General features: G+C 45.1%; 1 protein-coding gene across 5 annotated transcripts in view; it reads left to right on the forward strand.

Annotated features, from left to right (window-relative positions):
- Positions 1 to 17453, forward strand: part of NPAS3 (neuronal PAS domain protein 3) — an 865816-nt gene extending 848363 nt beyond the window's left edge. For 4 of the 5 annotated variants that reach the window (XM_045585294.1, XM_036451409.2, XM_045585291.1 and 1 more), the window contains 3 exons: positions 6601 to 6748; positions 10751 to 10875; positions 12990 to 17453. In XM_045585294.1, the coding sequence (XP_045441250.1) occupies positions 6601 to 6748; positions 10751 to 10875; positions 12990 to 14410 (1694 nt within the window). In that variant the 3' untranslated portion in view covers positions 14411 to 17453. The remainder of the gene's footprint in view (positions 1 to 6600; positions 6749 to 10750; positions 10876 to 12989) is intronic. The other variant, XM_045585289.1, reaches the window with a different exon arrangement.
- Positions 17454 to 23464: the final 6011 nt, after the last annotated feature.

Here is a 23464-nt window from a genome sequence, read left to right on the forward strand (position 1 = left end):
AGAGTCACAGCTTTTCCCTTATATATTAAATCCCTGCCAATAAAAAGAAAGCGTGGGGCTAAACATCCTCTGACCTTAGCTGCTTTAGGTGGAGAAGGGCAGGAACGTGTGGTACTGAGCTCCCCGGTTGGACTGAAACAGCTTGAAAAAGTATCTGTGATCTCAGATGTCACTCACACCCGCAAGTACTTCAATCCTTCCTGTCCTAGGACACCTCACCATCGCTGTTTAAAAGCTTTGGCCTCCAAATCAGTCCATTATCACAAAGAAAAGGGGAATTTATTTTTAAAACTTAACAAATTGACATGTTCTAAATCAATGAAAAGTTTTCTGCATGATTCAATATTAACAGTTAATAAAAATCTATCAGTTGGCTGGGGTATAGGAAAAAACCTCTTCTGAGGTTATAAATCACACAGATAGCAACTCAAACAGGGCCTGTCATTAGCGTATTAGGGGGAAAATCCATAGATGATGCATATTGTTCACAGAACATCCGCAGGTCTCTGTCCTTAAACTCAGAACAAGTATCAAATATTATTAAATGTTACCAAATATTGCTCAGCATATAGATTTGCAAAAAACAAACACACACACACACAAAAAAAATAAAAACCTAAAAACCAATTTATGGATGTCTGCTATTTAAGACATCTAGCTCACTAATTGCAAAATCTTTAGGAAAGTCTGCCCAGCATCAAAGCCTTGGTTGATCCTATGAGCAATTCTAAATGAAAAACTGTCTCCACTGTGAGTAAATAAGCACTTAATGCAGTTTCTGGCTCTAATGCTGTTTCTCCTGTGGGTTTTGAAAATGACCTTCCTGAAAGCATCAAGGACTATAACTTTTTAGATAAAGAAACTTGTTCTTGTTTTAAGTCTGTGTCAGGTTCATTCCCCTATAAGCCCACAGTTTTCAAAAGCAGAGGAAAAAGTAATCCAGAATTTTTTTTTTTTAAATCCTGTTTCCAGAATGAAGTTGCCTGTCAGCCTGCCTTGGGCCTTAGGTGGAAAAGCAGAGATTAAAGAGTCAGTATTCTTTTTCATGTTTCATCTGCCAGTTTGTGAATGTAGAAAGAGAACCAGTGGCTATAGCTAAGCACCCAGCTGTGGTATTAAGTAGAAACACTCTCTCTCTCTCTCTCTCTCTCTCTCTCTCTCTCTCTCTCTCTCTCTCACACACACACACACACACACACACACACACACACACACTCCACATTAGTGAATTGAAGATAATTTCTGAGTTTCCAGCACAAAGCGTCCGCTCTCCGTTCTCCGCGGCCGTTGAAGGAGGTACCTCAGGAGGGTGAATGGCGCTGCAGATGCGTCCTCCTGTCACTAGGACGATAATGAAGCTCTTTGTTCAGCCTGTGAATGTGAGTGTGAAATCTCCGATGATCTCACCATTTCCTATTTATTCTATACTTACCTGAATACGCCAAGTATTGCCGCTTTTTAATGCATATGCAAGCCACTAAAACGTCCTTTTGTGAGACACTTTGCTAAAAGGCCGCTTTTGATGGGTGCTCTCTGTCTCCTCTTCACACCGAATTAGACTGTTTCCTTCTTTGTGAGGCACAAGTAACTCACTATTTAGAGTCTTTGGCTTTGATTTCGTAGGACAGCCCAACAGGAAGAGGCCATGTTCTCTTTTATTCTCCATATTTCTGAAGGCAAACTTGGACCCATTTGTTTTGATTTACGGACAGAATGATGTTCCTGCCATGAACACAGGCTTCCTTTATGTCCTTTCAGTCTTCAGTCTATCTTTGTGGACCGAGTTTCTCCCCCAAAAAAAAAACACAACTGAACCGCCTCTTGGTAAGAGCAGAGCCATGGCCATGGCCGTGTGCGTCAGCCAGAGAGGCCCTCAGGTTTGGGGGGACGGCAGCACATCTCTTGCATCTCCACCAGCAAGCCCAAACCCACTGACCCGGTGACATTTAAAAAAGATATTCAATAACTCTGAGCATCCAGTCTGTGGCTGGGGAATGGGGAGGGAGGGTGTATTTGATGTAAAAAGCCACATGTTCAGTCACGGGTTCGGTAACACTGGCTCTCTGCAGTTCTCTTTTGATTGAACCATATTGGCCACCCCCTTCACACGTGGAGGCGGATGGGTTCTGATGCCACCAGCCCGGCCAGTGAATGAGCAGCCTGGCGCAGCGCGGCCCGGAGGGGCTCCGGCTCCTGGTCTGTGCCGTGTCGTTCTCACAGTGGGGTCCCCTCTCTCCTCTGAAGAACACGGTTTGTAACTCAGGCATCGTTAGCTTGAAGGTGGGGTGGCACTGATGCCAGGTTCATGGCTTTCCTCAGAGTGATGACAGCCAAAGCAGTGGTTACAGCCTAGACTTCAGAGTAAAAAAAAGAGCAGGCTCTTGCCCTAACCGGTTTGGCTCAGTGGATAGAGCATCCGCCTATGGACTCAAGGGTCCCAGGTTCAATTCCAGTCAAGGGCATGTATAATACTTTGGTTGTGGGCACATCCCCAGTAGGAGGTGTGCAGGAAGCAGCTGATTGATGTTTCTAACTCTCTATCCCTCTCCCTTCCTCTCTGTAGAAAATCAATAAAATATATCTTAAAGGGGGGAAAAAGAGCAGGCTCTTGCGTAGTAGCAGAGACGTTCACAGTCATACCTGGGACCCTTTGAGATTGTAAGTGAACCTGGGAAAGAGGTCCTTGTCTTCCCTCTACCTTCATCTTTGCCCTATAAAAGCTAAGAAAAGACCATTTACATGTTTAGGGATCCTTTAAGAAAAACTAATTCCTTCAGCACAGCTTTAAAGACGTAATTTTACAGATGTGACGATGTGATGATGTGATTAACGAATTCAGTGAGAGACACACAGGCTGCGCTACCAAACAGTGTGGAAAGCAAAAGGTAGACTTTGACCTCGATCACAAAGAAGGTGCTAGGGAAGGGGTCCTACCTCATCATGACGTCAGGTTAAAGACAGGGCCTGCACATGCCTTCCCTCTCTCTCTCTCTCTCTATAGTTTGAGCACATTGCTACGAAATTACTCCCAGAATCTTTTCAAGGGACAATTAACCATATTTTAAGGACTTTAACAACAAATGACTTACATCATGCTTATTTCTGTTTTTCATCACAAAAAAAAAAAAATGAGATACACTGAAACACACATTCTCTCATTTTCTATCACAAGCTAAAACTCAAAAATAAAACAACAGCTACTGGATTAAAGAGAATGGAAAAAAAAATAAAGTTTTGTGTTTTTCAAATTACCTAAATTAAAATGTGTAATACAAACTGGCACTAAGGTGACTCTTCTCCTTGAGCTGCTTAAGACACCTGAGCTCAGGAAAGGCCCGCAGACCCTGCCTCTGGCCCAGCTGAAACGATCCAGCTGATCTGCCAATATCCTGGAGCCCCAAGAAAAATATTTTCCTTGTGTATTTTAAACGAAGCAAAATTCCACTGGAACCTCTTTTATGGGGCCTCTTGAAAAACAAAAGCAACTAGGCAACACTCTAGTCATCAGTGGATGCCACCGTGGCGCTAACTCGGGGCCTTATCCTACCTGTGTAGATTCCCACCAGCATGTGGGGTCTCATTCAGAAAATGCTAATCCTCAGGAAATAGTCGTGATCTGAGACCATGGTTAAATGGTGGCCTTTTAAGAATTCTGTTTGTCAGGCTGGTTTCAGGGAGGAGGGGGGGGGGGGGGTAGAGTAATGGATTAAGTCAAACTTTTCCTCAGCCGAGCGAGGGTGGGCTCCCAGATCTACTCTGTGGCACTCACCAGGGTATGTGAAAGGCCTCAACTAGCTCCTGGCACCCAAGGAACCCCTTGTCAATCCTCTCACAACCACCTCCTCACATCAACACTTACCGGGCCTGCCTCTCTGTCAGGAGGTCCGCGCCTTTGCTAGGTGGCCCTTTGCCTGGGTGATGAAGAAGGCTGTATTGAAGAAGGCTAATAAATGTGTATGTATCTTCTCAGGAGGCACAGATGCACGTAAGCACACCAGGAGTCGTACTGCCTTACCTCACAACGACACCGCCACCCTTCCAGAGCACAGTGGGGATCCCCCCGGGGAGGGAGACATTGTGTGTGTGGGCTTTGCATTTCAAATTTGAGATTTTTTCTTTCTTTGTCTCTAAGTAAGAGAAAGTATTAAAAAGAGGGACTGATCTTTATGTTGATTCTGTACATCCTAATTTGACTATAATTCCTTTTTCACTTTGACCCTTTCTATGCAAAGTATTCTGGGGATACTCATATAATTTTAAATTTGTCTGCTTTGGGTCAAAAATCCAAAATCCCAGCCACCTAAGTGGTCTACCACCTCAGTGTTTTCTTTATGTGCTTCAAAAAATAGACTTCTTAGACTCTCCGCCTTTGTTAAATAACTAGAACCATTCAAAATAATTCCTTGTTCCTGCCTAAACCGGTTTGGCTCAGTGGATAGAGCGTCGGCCTATGGACAGAAAGGTCCCAGGTTCGATTCCAGTCAAGGGCATGTACCTTGGTTGTGGGCACATCTCCAGTGAGGGGTGTGCAGGAGGCAGTTGATGGATGTTTCTAACTATCCCTCTCCTTCCCTCTTTGTGAAAAATCAATAAAATATATTTTAAAAAATAATAATAATTCCTTGTTCCAGTTACACAGCTGACAATTATACACCAATCCCTGATTGGGGGCTATCAACTTTCTCTGTGAAAATAGTGGGCAGAATTTCATAACCCATTATTCCTCTACGAACAGATAACCAGGTTGACAGGATCTGAATAAAGCACAGCTTGTTGCATGCAACAATAGTTTACAGAGAGCTGTGTGACGTAGTTAGTATTTTACTGCTCTCAGCTTCACCACACAGTCTTGTAGCCTGAAAAGCCATGCACACAGAATGGCAGAACATATATCCGCACACAAGAGGCCAGTACAATGCCCCCTGTGGAGCCTGGCCACCAGCAGGTGACAGTCCCGGACTTAAAAGCACCCTACGCTGTGGAATAGTTATGGAACAGAACTTGCTACTACCTGAAGCCCTCATCAAAGCCAGGCTTTCCCAAGCAACTGTTAAGATATATAATTATTTCAGCTTTACAACCATCCATTTAGTGTGTTGTGAGAAAAGGGAGGAATTGGAGAAAGGCATTGACACTTATATGTTTATGAGTATAATAGGTGGAGGTTTGGGTGTGTTTTTTTTATCACTTTCGGGGCCGGGAAGAGTGGCTCAGACATGTCAGCAAAGTGCTTCACCATCCTTAAACACTTAACCACAGCTCTTTTCCAAAGTGACTTCCCTTTACCCATCTACCCCCCCCCCCCCAAAAAAAGTACTTCATGGAACTATTGTATATGAAGCACTTATTAGCCGTAATTAAATGGACAATATGAATTTACTACGTCTTTAGGACTCTGGCTTGTTCTGGTTTAGAGCAAGATGATTAATGCAAATACATATTACTTGAGATAACCATTTAGCAGCTAATTTAGCCAAATTTATTACAGCAGTTAGAGCTTTTTCATTTTAGCAGACAGAGACAAGGACATGCCAAACGCGGGTGATGTGGACGAGTGCACACTGCCCTCTAGTGGCCAGCCAGCTGGCAGGCTGCTGGGGGGGGTGTGGAGTGGCTGCCATGCGTATCCAAGCAATAGCTGAGGATTTGCACGTTTCCAGCATCTTTTTAAACCATTCCGACCCCTAGCACTTTATTTCAGGGATGATTTAATGCATTTCCCCTCCTTTTACTAGCTCAGGAATACCCAGATACAAGTCAAATCAATTTCGACTTGGCAAGATTTTGGTTAAAGTATCATTTTTTAACATCTGCATTTTAAAGCTCTCTTTCCGTGGGTATTTAATGGCACCGTTTCACATTACTGATTGTTTTTACTTGTTCCTTCATTTCGGGCCATATTTCAGCGTCTGTGTGGAGCTGTCACTCTGGCTCCAGCCAAGTCAATTCTGTGCCTCCCTTAGGCCAGCGTTTCTCTCTGACTCGGTTGGGAAATTTATTTTGCTCCAACATTTGTCAAGTCTCACCAGAATTTCCCCTGACTGACCAATGTAAATTTAGCTTCTACATGGGCTGTAAATTCCGTTGCATGAGATCAAAAGGAACAGAGGCACAAGGACGCTGGTTGACACCGCCCGCTCGCACGGAGGTGGGCAGTCAAAGGAGGGGGGAAAGTATCTCCAGAGTGCCTTGAATACCCAGAATCTCAAAGAGGTCTACCTCGAAGCTATGAATAAATCTGTACACATTCGCCTTTGTTGCCATCCGATGGCGAACCCATTGACAATATCCACACTGCATTAGGGATTCTGTGAGCCAAAAAGATTTGTAGTCCTTTTATTCTTCCTTTCACTCCATGGCTGCCCAAAATGGAACAAAGTCTTGCTACACACGCGAGTAACCCTCCCTGGGGAGACGCTGCTCCACTGGATTGTTGATTTTATTTGTTCTGCTAATGGCATTCTGCATTAAGCACACAGGGAGCCACCCTGGCTCAGGGCGCTCCTCCCTTCTTCCTAAGCTGGAGGTTTTGCAGACATGACAGTCACCTCGTCCCAGTCCTAACACGCAGGGCCTTCTGCTTTGTTTTTCCCCCTCCAGTGCTGAATAAGGGCCAGTGTGTGACGAAGTACTACCGTTGGATGCAGAAGAATGGAGGCTATATCTGGATACAGTCTAGTGCCACCATCGCTATCAACGCCAAGAATGCGAATGAGAAGAACATCATCTGGGTGAATTATCTTCTTAGGTAGATTTTCCAATTCTTGTTTGCTTCTGTTTCAGTCACAAAACGGGCATCCCAATGGTTAGTCTCTGGCATGTTGTGTTATCTTTTGACAGTATCAGGTGTGCAATTATGTGGAAATGCTGCTTTTCTTTCCACAAGAGTCAGAGAAATGTGAAAAGATCAAAGCTGTGTTGGAAGGGACTTCCGGGGCAAATTCACAACACTGTCAATAGTTCTTGGTCTGTCAGCATTTGGAAAGCTCTGCAGAAGCTGCTTTGGTTTTCCCACAAATGCTCAGGCCGTAAAAAGAATATAGACGTTTGCCTAAAGCTGATGCCTTCAAAAGCACCCCCTTCTTCACATGTACTTACAGGCACTCACACACTCCAATCCTTGTGAAAATTAAGCAAGAGAGGATAAAATTAAGCAAGGTACATTATAGTTCTCCTGTACCCCATGCCTTTGAATCCCCCAGCGTATTGCATAGGATTGAAGTTTTGATAAGCAAAGTCACTTGCTTTGCTAGAATTAAGATAATCCTATATAATAAAAGGGTGATATGCAAATCAGCCAGACAGCAGAATGACCTGTCACTGACATGCACTGACCACCAGGGGGCAGACGCTCAGTGCAAGAGGATGTCCGACTACCCAGCTTAGCCTCCCCAGGGGGAGTAGGCCTACACTGTCAGTCCCACTGTGAGAGGGTGCAGGCCAGGCATAGCAAACCACCCCCCACGTGCACAAATTTCATGCACTGGGCCTTTAGTGTCAGTATAAAAATGAAGTCAGCCTTCTTTTGCCTAGTCTGTGACCTCAGGCAAGTTTTACCTTTATTAATGTGCCCTCAAATTGACATCCATGAATGTGGCCAGACTCAAAAGCTTCCTAAATTCTAGGATGCAGCACCATTTCTCAGTCCTTCCTCCTTTCTGCCTTTGGATTTAAACTAGCAAAAAACTAGCCAAGACCAAAGCCTGGGTGGTCTGCATTTGGGGGCAAGCTCTGTGGGAGGTTCTCACCAATCCTGCCATGGAGCTATCTGACCGTTCAGCCGGCTCCCTCCCACCGCTGTCAGTCCCGCCTCCGGCTTCCCTTGGCCTGCAGCCACCGAGCAGAGCCCACACATGAGCTGAGCAGGAAAACTTCGGATAGGTCTTATGAATGGAAGTTGTTGCCCTTTGGCTGATTATCTAGACAGGGAGTCCTTGAATCCCATTTTTCTTTGAGACAGCCAAATGGAGCTGAGACGCTGACAACCATGGCTCATCAGCACGCTGGCCCTTCAGAGTGTATTCATGCACGTTGGTGATGACTTGAAGGCATGAATGTGCTTGCTACCAATAGCATATCAATCAGACACTAATGATTATTGCTCTAGAGAGGGTTTTAATGTGCACCACTTAAAAGAGTCTTCATTTATCTACTTTTTTTCCCCTTTTTTGACCTCTTCTACTCTACATCAATTCTCTCTAAAGGTATGTGTATTTAATGTGGATTCCTCCAAGGCCTGAATTTCATGCAATTGTGTATTTATGGCATCAAGAAATCTCTTTATATAAAGGTTATGGAACAGTGGCAATATGTCGAGCAGAAGGTTATAAAAACTCAATGCCAATGAGGAAATAGAGTAAGATTCTATGTCATTGACAGTATTTTGCTTGGGGGTTAAAATGGAGTTGTGCTAAGGAGACCCATTATTATTAAGAACTAGACACAGGTAACAGGGACATCATAGGTAAGACGGCTGTTTCCCACAGTGATGTAACCTAGGGTACTGAAACAATCTATATGGTTGTTGCTCCCATTCAGGGAGATCTCTTCCTATTTGGATCTTCCTGGCCCACCATCATTCTCATGACGTCCTGCTCTGCCTCCAGACAGAGGGCATGAGAAGGGTTAAGGAGAGGTCAGTCCATGCAGCTCTGGGTGCACACTGTTAGTATAGCTGAGAACCACATGGACAAGCTCATGAGTGTTTGGTGATTCTAGTCCATCTAATAACATAGGGAGAGGAATAAATCAGATTGGGCACCAAAGACAAGTCTTCAGGCTCAAGAACCTCAATCTCAGACATGCTAGACCTGTTTCAGCTAACCTCTAAAGACTCGCCTTGAGTTCAATAACTAGAGACCATAAGTGTCAAATAACTTGTGAACCTCCATGCCATCTGGACCAAAGGAGACTAATATAGATGGGCTTTAGCAGGAAAAAACTCTGCCAAGTGCCAAGTCCTTGGTATCACTTCTATAGGCTAGAAATCTAGTAAGAAAAGAACTGGCCTTGGCGAACAGCAACTACTCAAGTTTGTTTTTCTTTCCTACCTTCTTGTCCTTTGTTCTTCCCTGAGCAATGTTGCCATGCTCCTTCTTCCTCCTCAGAATCTCTCCTGGGCTCCATCTAGGCTTGTTTTCTCTGTTCTGAGATGATTACTCCCCAGTCTTCCTCCCATTCCCTCACAATGCTTGGTAGAATTACAGACTCGGAATATTCCGAAACTGCATTAGTGCTAAGGCTTCCTTTCCACCATTAGTCTCATCTGATTACCTAAAGAAAGCACCACTGCTGAAGCTAATTCACACTACGGAGTATCCGTCTGATAATCCATCTTAGTGAATTAACCCTCCCAGAGACGTGAAATTTTAGTTACTGAACCAGTGACTCTTTAATACAGGAATTTCACTAGAAATTAGCAAATGATTTGGTAAACCTCTATGGCAGTGGTTCTCAACCTTTCTAATGCCACGACCCTTTAATACAGCTCCTCATATTGTGGTGAGCCCCCAACCATAAAATTATTTTGGTTGCTACTTCATAACTGTAATTTTGATACTGTTATGAATCGTAATGTAAATATCTGTGTTTTCCAATGGTCTTAGGCGACCTGCAGGTTGAGAACCGCTGCTGTAGAGCCAAAGACCATTGGAAAACACAGATATTTATATTACGATTCATAACAGTAGCAAAATTGCAGTTATGAAGTAGCAACCAAAATAATTTTATGGTTGGGGGTCACCACAACATGAGGACCTGTATTAAAGGGTGGCGACATTAGAAAGATTGAGAACCACTGCTCTTTTGCAAGCCTCTGGTTGGCTAAGCATTATGGAGGGTTAGCAGAGGCATCTTCCTTTTTGAGGCAAGAGACTTTCTTTGTGGCTTCTGGTTATAGTAGCCTGCACTGCTCACGCCTTGGGCCAGCCTTGGAGTGGCATTTTTAGAAGACAGCTAGCTCAAATTGACTGAATAGTCTCACTTTTCCAGAAAAGGCTTATTTCTGAATTTAAAATTGAACAAAAATTCAACATGTTTGTGCAAGTGAGGTTAGCTCCATTCTGCTTAGGGTCTCTTTCACACTGGGACCTCCCCACCGCAATCGAATTTCCAGCTAACAAGTTACAGGTGTACACCACATGCACAGATGAAAATGTGATTGTAATGGGTGTGTTGACAGTTCAGTAGCCGTAATCCACGCATCCCAGGGAGCACCTGTGCATCTGTCAGATCTTAGGCACTCAGGGCTCTGCCCCTCCCCCCCACACACACTGCCTTGGAGCCATCTGAATACCTGAGATGCTCCATCAAGGAGCCAAGACAAAGGTACCGAGGCATGGGCTCATGAGGAGCCCAGGAAAAGACAGGGCACCCCAGGGGCTATGGGAAGGAATTGCTGAGAATGCTTCTCCTCCTCTCTGCCCCCTCCCCCAGGTGTTATACTGTGAGGAATGTCAAGCAGCACAGTTCCTGGCCCCCAGTGGTACCTGATTATGTAAAAGCTTTTTAGTGGCTTTCGTGTAGTATTTGGGTATTCAATCATCATAGCAGGGTGCACCTGTGTCCCGCACAGGCATCCAAGCTTCAGTAAAATTGCCATGATGAACAGAGAAATTATTTCATGCTTAGTCGTTTACACGCTCTAAACTCCAAAAGTTTGGGGCAAGGAAATGGGAAGAGGATGGTGGAGAGCAAACTGTGCAGAGTGGGTGTGTGCACTCCTGACGAGTCCTCCCTCCCCTCCCCGCAGTAATCCCGAGTACAAGGACACCCCGATGGACATCGCACAGCTCCCCCACCTGCCGGAGAAGACTTCGGAGTCCTCGGAGACGTCGGACTCTGAGTCAGACTCTAAAGACACCTCAGGTATTACAGGTATTACTCCTTCTCCGTGTTCTGCAGTTATGGCGTGCCTTTCCGGGCGTGCGGGATGGGTCACGGCAGAGGGCCATCGGCAGAGCACGGCAACTGGCCGATTTTACGACATTTGCTGAGCCTCTCTTTCTACACAGATGTGTATATAAACACTGTACTTATACCACCACATACATTATACACACATATGTGTATACACACAATACTTAACATTTCTATGTGATAGTGTATAAATATATACATTATGTGTGTAAATATATACTTATGTGTATGTTGTGATATATTTACATACATGTAGATATACCGTACTGTATAAATATATGCACACAAATATACTTCATGTCAGCCCTCCACTGGCCATACAGAAGGGGCCCTGCCCTAACCCCATAGTGAGGGCTGGCCTCTTTACCAGAAGCAGATAGCAGAGATGTCTCTGGTGCTCAAAGACAGACTCTGACTATGTACCCAAATATCCACATCCTCACCAGGCTGGAAGGAAGCCTCTAAAGTGGGATACTTAATGCCCTTGGCAATGACTCAGGTGCCGGGCTGTTACTCATTTCCTACATCTCTGCAGAGCAAACCCATGCTTTCCCATTTCTGGTTACAGTATTTTCCGGTGTATAAGACGACCCCCTAATTTTTACAGTTAAAACATAGGTTTAGGCCTATATTCACTGTATAAGACTACCCCCCACTTCTGAGGCAACACCAGTTTGTTTGTTTGTTTGTTTTTTTAATAGACCGCCTCTCTGATTCTGGCCAATCTGAGCAGGCTTTTTACTAGAACACAGTGTAACTTCGGGTACAGAACATGCCTCGGAAGTGGGGGGTAGTCTTATACAGCGAATATAAGCCTAAACCTATGTTTTAACTGTAAAATTAGGGGGTCGTCATATAAGCCAGAAAATACGGTATTTGAGAAGTAGGCTTTCTGAGCTCTTTGGAGCACAGGAAAATTAATGTTAAAAAATGTACCTTTCCCCCAATCTTTAGGCCCCTGCACAGACATAGAGAGCCAGGGAACACGGAACTCACAGGAGTTCAGAGCTGCCCAAAGCCCTGAGCCTCTTCTAACCCAATCTCTTTGGCCACAGGAAGGCCTGGGTAGTTCCATGCTTTGATCAAGGTTCTAGTCCAGGCTGCCACCCAAAAGCATCACAGCAGAGCCATAAAACCAGCATCATCCCTAACTCTTCTGAGGTTGTGGTCCTGAGAAAATCTATTCTCCCTAAAAAGTGTTGGACAGCTAGGGTTCCTGGACACTCCCCAGCCTTAGGGCACCTGCTCTCCGGGTTTGTAAACAATATCCCTCTATTCCAGACACAGCCTCAGGGAAGCCCAGGTGGTGAGGGTCACTCCCAGAGGATCTGATTGTTTTCCTGGCTCCTAAACTGCATTCATCAGAAAGTTCTGTCCTGGTGCAGAAGTTCTAGAATAGACAGACTCTGCTTCTCATTTACACAGGGGGCCAAAAAGGCAAACATTCCTTGCCCCATGGAGCATATATGCCAGTTGGGAGAGACAGAAGTTAATAAAAATAAATAAAACATACGGTGAATCAGATGGTGGTGAGTAGTGCAGAGAAAAGTATCTTTATGAAAAGAACATGGTTTTCCACGAACAGGTAGTCACCCGTGGAAGGTGCCAGACCTCTTTAGAAAACCACCTTGCACAGCACCATTTTTCTGTGCGGCTCACACCCTATTCTAAGATGTGTACTCTGACTCCCTCGGGTAGTTCTGCAGGCCCTCTCAGTCGTTAATGCACCTGTTCATCTCCACAGGATCTTATTCAAATACAAAATCTGACCGATGGGGAAGCTGGGACGCTGCCTTTGCAGCAAGTGTCCAGTCCTGCCAGTGCTGCTGGGCCAGGGACCACACTTTGCGGAAAGGTCCAGCTAACCTGGGCCCTCGAGAGAGAAAGCAGGGCATCAAGGTGGTGTGGAGAAGCTTAGGGACGCAACACAGCTCCCCCGCGCACACCCCCTCCCCACACACACACACACACACCCAAAAAGTGGGGGATGAGCCTCGCCCTTGCTAACCTGGTGTCTCCTTTGCCTCCTCTTCCCCTCCCGCCACGCCCGGGCCACCGCGGGCCCCACACAGAGGACAACGAGAACTCCAAGTCCGACGAGAAGGGGAACCAGTCCGAGAACAGCGAGGACCCGGAGCCCGACCGGAAGAAGTCGGGCAGCACGTGCGACCAGGACATGAACTGCCACGACCAAGGCCACAGCTCCAGCAACCCCGACAGCCGCGACAGCGACGACGACAGCTTCGAGCACTCGGACTTCGAGAACCCCAAGGCCGGGGAGGAAGGCTTCCGCGCGCTGGGGCCCATGCAGATCAAGGTGGAGCGCTACGTGGAGAGCGAGCCGGACCCGCGGCTGCAGGACTGCGAGCCGCTCACGTCGGACAGCGCCAGCGCCAAGGACTCGGACAGCGCGGGCGAGGCGGGCGCGCAGGCGGCGGGCAGGCTCCAGCGGCGCAGGAAGCGGCGGAAGCGGCAGAAGGGCGGCAGCGCCAGCCGCCGGCGCCTGTCCAGCGCGTCCAGCCCGGGCCTGGAGGGGGGCCTGGTGGAGCCCCCGCGGCTGCTGGCCTCCCCCAACAGCGCCGCCTCGTCGGTGCTCAAGATCAAGACGGAGATCGCCGAGCCCATCAACTTCGACAACGACAGCAGCATCTGGAACTACCCGCCCAACAGGGAGATCTCCAGGAACGAGTCCCCCTACAGCATGACCAAGCCCCCCAACTCCAACCCCGAGCACTTCCCGTCCCCGCAGGGTCAGGGCGGCGGCGGCGGGGCCGGGGGTGGCAGCGGGGGCGGTGGGGGCCTGCACGTGGCCATCCCCGACTCGGTCCTCACCCCGCCCGGCGGCGCAGACAGCGCGGCCCCGCGCAAGACTCAGTTCGGCGCCTCGGCCACCTCGGCCCTGGCCCCCGTCACCTCCGACCCCCTGTCGCCCCCGCTGTCAGCATCCCCGCGGGACAAGCACCCGGGGGGTGGCGGCGGCGGTGGAGGCGGCAGTGGCGGCGGCACTGGGGGTGGCCCCAGCGCGCCCAACTCCTTGCTGTACCCCGGGGACCTGGAGGCGCTGCAGAGGCTGCAGGCGGGCAACGTGGTGCTGCCGCTGGTGCACAGGGTGACCGGGACGCTGGCGGCCACCGGCACTGCGGCGGCGCAGCGGGTCTACACCACGGGCACCATCCGCTACGCGCCCGCCGAGGTGACCCTGGCCATGCAGGGCAACCTGCTGCCCAACGCGCACGCCGTCAACTTCGTGGACGTCAACAGCCCGGGCTTCGGCCTCGACCCCAAGACGCCAATGGAGATGCTCTACCACCACGTGCACCGGCTCAACATGTCGGGACCGTTCGGCGGCGCGGTGAGCGCGGCGGCCAGCCTGACGCAGATGCCGGGGGGCAACGTGTTCACCACGGCCGAGGGGCTCTTCTCCACGCTGCCCTTCCCCGTCTACAGCAACGGCATCGCCGCCGCACAGGCGCTGGAGCGCAAGGACGACTGAGGCGCCCGCCCCCCGCAGGGCGGTCCAAGGGGAGGCATCGTGGGCGTTTTTCCGTTTCCACCTTTATTCTAGCACTTTGAATTTGGGCAGGTCAGCATCTTCTCTCCACCACACGACGGTCCCCATCCCATCCCCTCACCCCCTTTCTTTAACTTGACCTATGCTTTCCTGTAAAGATATGTTTATGTTTGGCCTTCCGGGGCCAGAGGACCAGTGACCTGCCGTTTTGTCTTCTTCTTCTTCTAAGATGTGTGTTGGGTTGTTTTGCTTTCCTTTTGCATCTTTATTAAGATGTCTTTAATGCGTATATGCCTCTGCCATAGAATACTCAGTCTTGTGGTCAAGAGATTTCTCAAGTGACAACCATTTTTCTTCCTAACGATCTTGATGTGATCAAGATTGCAAGAGACAAGCATAAACAATGTGCCCTGTTTGACTAAGTCAAATGAAATGGGGTGGCTCTTTTTTGGTTTTTGTTCCTAATTCCTTTAAAAAAAAAATAGGGAGATAGTATTTTAGAATTTTATGCAGAATTTAATTCTCTTTTTATGGTTAAGATTTTAAGATTTTTCTTACTTGCACATAAAAGTAATTTGGGTTCTTAAAACTTAATTTCTGGCCTGTGACTAGAATGTTTAAAACAAACCAACAACAGTGGGACTAAATGTTAATTACTGAAACATTAACTTAATTTCTAAAACCATGGTGCTATCATTTATTAATCTGTAATGTCTTCATACAAAATGCAGCTCCTGGCTGGGTTTTGGGGGGGGAAGAAAACGTGTGTCCTGTCCTGGTCTGGAGTCCATTGCTACAGTCGCCCTGGTGAGTTAAGACAAAGCCCTCATTAACGTTTGCTGCGGAACTTAAATGTGTTGCCTCCCAACTCACAAGCGTAGCCTCACATTCAATGTAATGGGTCCGTAAAGCCCTTTTCGAAGGGGCTTATGGGAAACTCAATCAAACCGATTGAGGAGCAGGTTAGGTACATACTGCCTTTCGTTAAGCCCCCCCCCCCCCTTCTCAGTCTAACTGAGGCTAATTTTTGCAACGTCAATAACACTTCAGAGTAAAAGAGGAGAAATATTTAACATCTTTTAATTCTTTTTTTTTTTTCATTTCTTGCTAAAAAAAAAAAAAGTTTGTATTTTGGGGGGACTGATTTGATTTGATGGAATTTCTTTTCCCTTTGATTCTCTTATTTCTAGGTTGGAACCAATACAGCTTAAAAATAAAGAATGGGTTAATAAACTTCAAACAGATAACTCAACTGAAAACTGCACATTAAGTACAAAAAAAAAAAAAAAGAAAAAGAAAAAGAAAAAAATATCCTATTTTGTCTTTGTTGCCAGAAATCAGTGTAGTGTCAAACACTCCAAATGACTGTCAAGTATAAATTCTTCTTCCACTCCATTTTGGCAGCTGTTTGTTAAGGCATCCAATAACAGATGTGAGAACTGTAATGTCTGCAATGTGTACATGTCCTTGGCTGTCGTCCATTGCGGTTTCAATGTGTTTCTATATGCAGTATATACTGAGCTAATGTAGTTGTTTTGTCCTTTGTCTTCTCTGTGCTCTCTCTCTAGTCGGGGTAGTCCCGTCCCATTCCTGCAGTCCTAGTGAATCAGTGATTCTTGGGGGTTAGTGATTTTTGTGCAGTGGCCTTCCTCTGTAATGTCACCCCTATGCTGCTTCTACTGTCTGTGAACCTTCCGTTTCACTTTATAAAATTCCTGCTGTTGCTTATTCTGGTGTGTGAAATTCTCCCAACCTCTCCTTTCTTTCCCTCTCCCTATCCTCTCCCCTTTCCCTTCCTCGTCTTTCCTTCCCCGTTCTCCAAAACCTTTTTCATTCTCAGAGATAAAAAGACTCTTAACTAGCTCAAGGTTAATGGAGCCATTTTTCCCACATGGAATTCTGGTATGACTCTTTCTTCCAGAGTGAAGAGTAATGCTCAGATATATTCAATAAATTGATGCCATATAGCCTCAGTTGTTAACATTCCCAGAGTCCCTTGTGCTCTACCTATAAGCAGTGGGTGCTTTTCTTTGGTTTCCTTCCAGGTTGGCTGATGGAGCAATATAATAAAGCAATTACCAGTGAGACAGAAAATTAGTTCAAAGGTCAACCAACGTTTTTTAAAAACAGGAGGGGAAGGTATAATGGAATATAGAATTGTCATATATATATATATATGTTTATGCGTGCAATGCTACTATAGTAACTCAGCTGTCCTTTAAATATCACTGTGTTGAGTGAATTCCTCTAGGATCTTTAATTCCATGAGCTGGGCCCAAACCACTGTGGAATAAGTCATCATTTAATAATGAGCTTAATTCAAGGATTTAATAGGTTTGGAAGGTGAAGAAAGTTAATCACGAAATTTAAACATTAATTTTGGAAGCTCTATTCTAGCTATCGAACAATCAAAGGAATGCACCTATCAGCTACAAAGAACAGCTAAATAGCTGTTTGTTTTTCTTTTATAAATGTTTCTGTGTTGTGTCAAAATGATTTCTGGTGATTTAAACTAACAGATAATCACAGCTGCTGTCTAAATCCATAGTGTTAAAATTACAAAACGAAAAAAAAAAAAAAACTTCATTACCTGTGAAGACTGTGTCTGTTTGTGTTTTTAACTATTGTACAAATATATGAAAACTTTTATGAGGAGACTGGTGCCAAGTAGCTGAATAATGGGGAAAGGGATATTCTGTTTGTAAAAATCTTAGCAGTGTTACCAACTCTACCACACACATATATATATAAATTAAAACATTACAAAGTGACAGCTATGATACATTTGTTTTGTGTGAAGCTAACCGGACCTAACTTCCTGAGTGCCTGGCTTATTTTGAAACATTTTTTTCATTGACCATTGATAATGCTGCAAATCAGAAATGTACATACTTCATTTACAACAGGGTTCTTTTTATACTTTTGTAGATTCTCATACATGTCACATACATGGTTGTCTTTATGTAACTTAATTTTTTCATCCACAGGTGCCATTTTCATAATAAATTTCTCTTGGATTTGTTACTATCTGGCATCATTTCTTTTACATGTAACCATCCTAATTAATGACTGCTGGTAGTATTTGTTTAAGCAGGTACCTTGGTCATAATTCTCAATTAAAAGAAAAAAATGTTTAATGCATTCATATTTTTGCTAGTTTTGAAAAAAAATGTATAGCTTGTGTACTGATGAGGCTGACAAGGCACAGATTAAGATGCTAATCCAAATACTACACAAACTTGCAACCATCCTAAATTTTCAGCTACCCCAACTCATTGTCATACTAAGCATTACTATGCACGCTGCCCAAGCCAAGCGATGGGCCTGCAACCTTAACCACTATTGGAAGTGTGCATTCTTTTATTAATGCACAGTAAGTGATGACAGTTTTCATACATTAATCATTTAAAATGCACTCAATATTTTCATTTATTACAAGCTATAATGTTTAACCAACTATTCCATTGCTTATATCTTCTCTTAATACTAATTTTGCATTCTCTTTCTCCAGACAAGCTGAGTTAAGTCATGTTTGTGCTGTGGAATTGGTCAGGTCAGCCTGCAGCCTGTCACGTTTTAAGGCAGGTCAGCAAGCTAACTCAAAAAGAAGAAAGAAATAAATCTTCAGTGCTATCTCAGAGTTAAGGATATAGGTGGGTCACCTGTTCAGAAAATGAAGAGATATAAATATGTTAAACTGAAAAAAAAGGCAAACAGTTTTTTCCAAAAGCTACCAACTCTAGTAAATCTTATTCTCTAATTTAAGTCTTCAGTGACACCAATTTGAGGGTACTTTTTTAATTAATGGGGGGTTGCTTCAGACTGTGGATATTAAAATGTATTTATGATGTGGGGCCCTATATTTCCCTTCATGGGCCATTCAAATAAGCACATAAAATTAGACATAGGAAGAGGATGATTGAAACATAGAATTGGATTCTCCCAACTATTTTTCCAAAATGTATCATTCCCTTTTGCTCTTGAGAAGAATATAGTATAGCTAGATTTTTAAGTAAAAAAAAAAAAAAAAAATTGATAGAACTAGAATCTCAATCCTGAGGGCAGCCAGATTACTCACGGCGTAGTCTAGGTCTATAAGCATTGATGGAGGTGGCTCTTAGTGAGGGTGTCCAGAGCTTTGCATAGCGGAGGCTCCATGGAGGCAGAAAGGCAGTTGGGATTAAGGCAGTTGGGTGTGGGATTAGGCTGACCCCTGTTGGCTGAATGACAATGTGCGCTAGCCATAATCCTTTACCTCAGCCCTGTGATCTGAATGTGGTGGCAGAGGAGCTTGAGAAGGAAAAGTCAGACATGAATTGAAATCCTCCCAGTATTTGGAGCCTGTGGTAGAGATTCTGGATTCTTACTCAACTGCAAGTCTCCTTTAGCATCAACAAGTTCCCTGTCCTTCATATGTTCCCGTCTATGCTAAAACATGTCACCAATGGGATGAAGAACATCTTTCTGTCAGACCCACGATGATCATGAGGTTTGGGCCACTACTGCAGCCCGAGGCCTCACAGTCAGGCCAGGGCCCTGGGCTCCCCAGAGACCCAGCACCTCTTCTTGCCAGGCTGGCAGCAAGTCAGTTTGCAAGGCTCCAGTTTGTAGGTGATGGATAGGAAGGGGTCACTGGCCAGCTCTTTGCACCCTGTTTCCTTCCAGCCAATGCCTATACTTGTTTATTTGGCAGAGGAACCTGATAACAGATAAGGCAGTAAGCAGGACAAGAGGGAAGATATGCACTCAGTGGGGCAAAAGGAAAGTGGTTTCAGTCCTTGTGGACTATAATCTTACCCACCTTTGCCTACTCTTACATGAAGCCTATTGAAAACAGTTTTCAATCGGGCCCTCTCCGCATTACATTAAAGGTAAGAGATAATGTATATGATCAAGCCCAGAAGATAATCTGTTCAAGCCAAGGATATTATTATCCAGGTTCAAAAAGTAGATCTAGGAACTTGGGAGAAAAGGAAGACTGACTGTCTTTGCCAATACTTCATATCATGTAGTGCAAAAAAAAGAGGAATTTTTCTCAAGCGTTGTTCCCAAAGAAGGATGGACAACTGGCAGACTTAGAAAACAATTCTGGGATGCTCAGGTAAGTAAACACACCAGCTGTCCTGCTTTCCTGAATCTCCTAGGAACCATTATAAAGAAGGGGGGCTGACCTGGCAAACTCCCTGCAGGCACAAATCATGGCTTGTTCATCTTCGCGTCCTCCCATAATGCCCAACTCAGTGATTTACAAATAGCTTTGGCTCCGAAGAGATCTGCCAGATACTGATGGATGAGGACATGTGGAAAATGAAAATGAAACATGACTTGTCAAGGAGCGAAGATTCCACTAGAAATGTTCATGGGGTTTGGCAGGATAGCTTGACTTGTATCCAGAAAGGGATGGCAAAATGGATGAAGCTGCAAGTTCATTCATTCCTGCCTTTTCAGGTAGTCCCATGGCCAACAGAGAGTTGGCTGACCATCGATAGGTATTGGTTGAAGGATGTCTGTGTGCATCCACAATACTGTATGCAGCAATAAATTAGATAACACAAAGAGAGAAAGGAGGAAGAGGAGAGCCCATGCACTTGATAACTGAGTTAGGAAACTTTGACGTCTTGGCCCATGGACAGCTAAGCAAATGAATCTTAGACTCACAGGAAGGTGCCTTTATTAGAATAGTGTATCCTCGCAGAATAGCACTGAGATAAATAAACTTAGTTGTCATGTAGAGAATGTCAGCAACTGAGAGGGACCCTCTCATGTAAAGATCACATCTCCTTAATTCTAGCAGTGAAGGTCTTTCTAGCCCACTACTGGATAGTTATAATTTTTAGAGGGTTTTAAGTCAAAATCGTACCTCAAGAGTTAAACGGACTAAGTCTAAATTATCTTCCATCTGAGTGGCCTTCAAATATGTGAAAGTGAATATTAGAGTTTCACTACTTCTCTAGGCTAATTATCATCTATTCTTTCAGTTGTTCCTCTAAATGGCAGGGTGGCAGATCCCCTCGCCATCCTCCTCTAGGTGCACCAGGATTTGTCAAGGCCCCTGTACTGATTTCCCAGGGTGGCCTTGTTATCACAAACTGGGTGGCTTGGCATGTATTCTCTCACAGTTCTGGAGACTAGAAGTGTGAATTAAAGATTCTGGAAGGCTCTGGGCAGCGGGGGGGTTCAAGAGGGGGGTGAGTCTGCTCCATGCTTCTCTCCTGCCTTCTAATGGCTACCAGCCATGCTTGGCATTCCTTCACTTATAAATACATCACTCTGATCTCTGCCTCCATCATCACATGACCATCTCTCTCTCTGTGTGTATTTGTGCTCACATAGAGTTCTCCCCACTGCCTGTGTCTTTCTCATCTTCTAAGAACCCTACACTAATTATATTGGTTTAAGGGCCCTCCCTACTCCAGTATAACCTCAACTAAATACATCTAAAGGACCCTACCATGAAAAGAAAATGAAGTTAGGTTCACAGGCTGAAGTATGGAGGGTTAGGACTTCCTTTTTGGAGGTCACAATTCAACCTATAACAGCCCCAATTAAAAGGTGGCGCCTTAGATCAATTACAACTCCAGATGATACCTGGTGTCTGCATGGGATAAGGTCTCATTACATATCTTGCTCAAGACTCTCAACTCAATTAAAATAGCCTGAATCCACAGTCACTTCCTGGCAGTCAGATCAAACTATTATCTCATCTTGAGCCTCTAATCAGCCAGAACACCCTGGTCTTTTCACAAACTTCTTAAATTAGGTGTCTCACCTCCCATGGCCCTCACGCAATGCTGGCATGTGCTTAGGTGAGAAGTGATTCCGGGGGGAAAACACTGGTTCACTAGACAAGGAAAGTGAGCAAGAACCTATCGCTGTGAACACACACTTCTCACTTTCATTGTACTCGGCATGCCCCCTGAGACTACTTCACCCAGCCGCACTAGAGAGGACAGACCTGACCCTGGTATTTATGGAGCCCTGGGGTACAGGTACATCCATACAGACATTCCCAGCAGGCTACTCCTCCATAAGTAAACTGAGGCAGGGGGGAAGCAACCATGAGGAGGAAATTGAAAAACTAGAGGGAGAAATGACCATATAAGTCATTTCACATGAGCAGAACTGAGGTAAGAGGTGCCAGGACACCTGTTACATATGGTATAAAATCATTCAAAGTTCAAGGAAGAATCATGAGGCAAAACACATCAACTTTGTGCAATTGAGTAGGCCTCCATGTGTCCCCTGTATGGATAAAAATCAAAGAGAGATTCGTGTAAGATTGTCTTGTACTTTTCTGGGGACAAAACACAGTTGTTTTTTCATTCTACTGTTCGTCATTCTCTATTTGGCAGCCATGAGCTACGCTAACAGGAATGACCAGATAATGTTCCTATATTGAAAGAATTCTCCTAGGAAAATAAAATTAATTTCAGTTTTAAAAATATATATGTAAACTGTTTAATGTGGGAAAATGGAGCAGAGGGTAAGGAGGTGGCTCTTGCTTGTACTGAAGAACTTCTCAAATTTATAGCTGAAGTGTCAGAAACAGGATGTAATAACCGTGTGACCCCCCCCACCTCCCCCAAACAAAACCATTATACCCTTGATGAATTATTGACTTTAGAGTTTTATCTATGCCATGAATAATAACAAACTTGGGAGTCTCAGGGCACAGTTCATAAACAAATAATTATATCACAATGATAATTTTTCAGGAATTACAACATCAATCATGGCCATGTTATTATCAAGTACATTTTCTGGTTGCCTCTATTCATCAAACCCTCCTCCTTCTCCACCCTTTCACACCACACAAGCAACACTCATCACCAGATTGCCTCTTATTTACACATCACTCAAAGCAGGACAGATCAGGCACACACAAAATGGGCCAACCCAGCATTTATGAGGGATGAGTTTTCATTAAGAAAGTTCAAATTAAATGCGTTGAGAAAGATGGAGGGGGGAGAGAGAATTAATTATTCCAGACTTCCCCAAAGAAGCTTCTCTGAAAGGATTGTATTCAGAAGATAAAAACAGTGAGAAGGTTTATCCTGCTGCAGGCAGTAGTAATAAAAAGTTAAAAATTAAAAAAAAGGAGTGTGTCTCTCAAAGCCAAGGAAACAGCAACAATAATGTGACACTTGGAAGGAAAAAAAAAAAAAAAAACTAGCAAGGCAACATAAAGAAGGTGTCCTCTTAAAATACAAGGTCGGATGATAGGGTTAAATCCCTAATACAGTGTTGCTTACCATTATTAACTCCGTGTGCAAGATAACTGTTTCATTGGCCCCTCTTTCAAACCGGCAAGCTATGCAGACAAAGCAATGTAATTGGGAATGACCACCAGAGTGAACATTTAAACCCCTGGAAAGGGCATACCAACCCAAGCATCTGAGACAATCCAACCTCCCAGTAACCTCACTGTTGAAGACACAGCCCTTGGGTACCTATGACCGGAACTTAGATCAGAGTTTCTTCTCCTTGACATCAAATGTGTCCAGGAAAAGGTAGAGCTGGTGCCCAGCAGTAGGCACCACAGGTGGGGAGGCAATGCTGCCCTGTCATTTGGGGCAGCCGGAGGGGTTGGGGGGGGGGGGGCTCACTCCAAACCCCACCAGGAGGCAACCAGCTTGAGGTTACAAGGACCCCACCTACTTCAGGTGAAACATCGTCTGCCCTCTCCACTCCTCTCACTTTAAATCTCCCGGTTTCTAAAATGTACTCGGACGATTGTGAAGTCAACCTGCTTTCAGACCAATCTTACATATAACTCAATCTTACATATAAACTCATTAAAAAGAGGGGAAGTGGAATTGTGGGGGGCGGAGGATGGGGGAGAAGGCAGACACAACTCCCAGTCCACAGCCCAATGTAACTTCTGAATATGCCTTCAAAGGTCTTTCTCCCCTAACAAGATGCTGCCTTCACAGCAGGCCAAGTCTCTCCTCCCTTCCTCCCTGAGACAAGGGCACCACCTCTGGGGGCATTGCTTGCCCTCAAGTCAAGCCCAGCTCCCCTCCTCCCACTGGGCTC

The sequence above is a fragment of the Pipistrellus kuhlii genome, unplaced genomic scaffold (assembly GCF_014108245.1).
Source record: "Pipistrellus kuhlii isolate mPipKuh1 unplaced genomic scaffold, mPipKuh1.p scaffold_m20_p_1, whole genome shotgun sequence".
NCBI lineage: Eukaryota > Metazoa > Chordata > Mammalia > Chiroptera > Vespertilionidae > Pipistrellus > Pipistrellus kuhlii.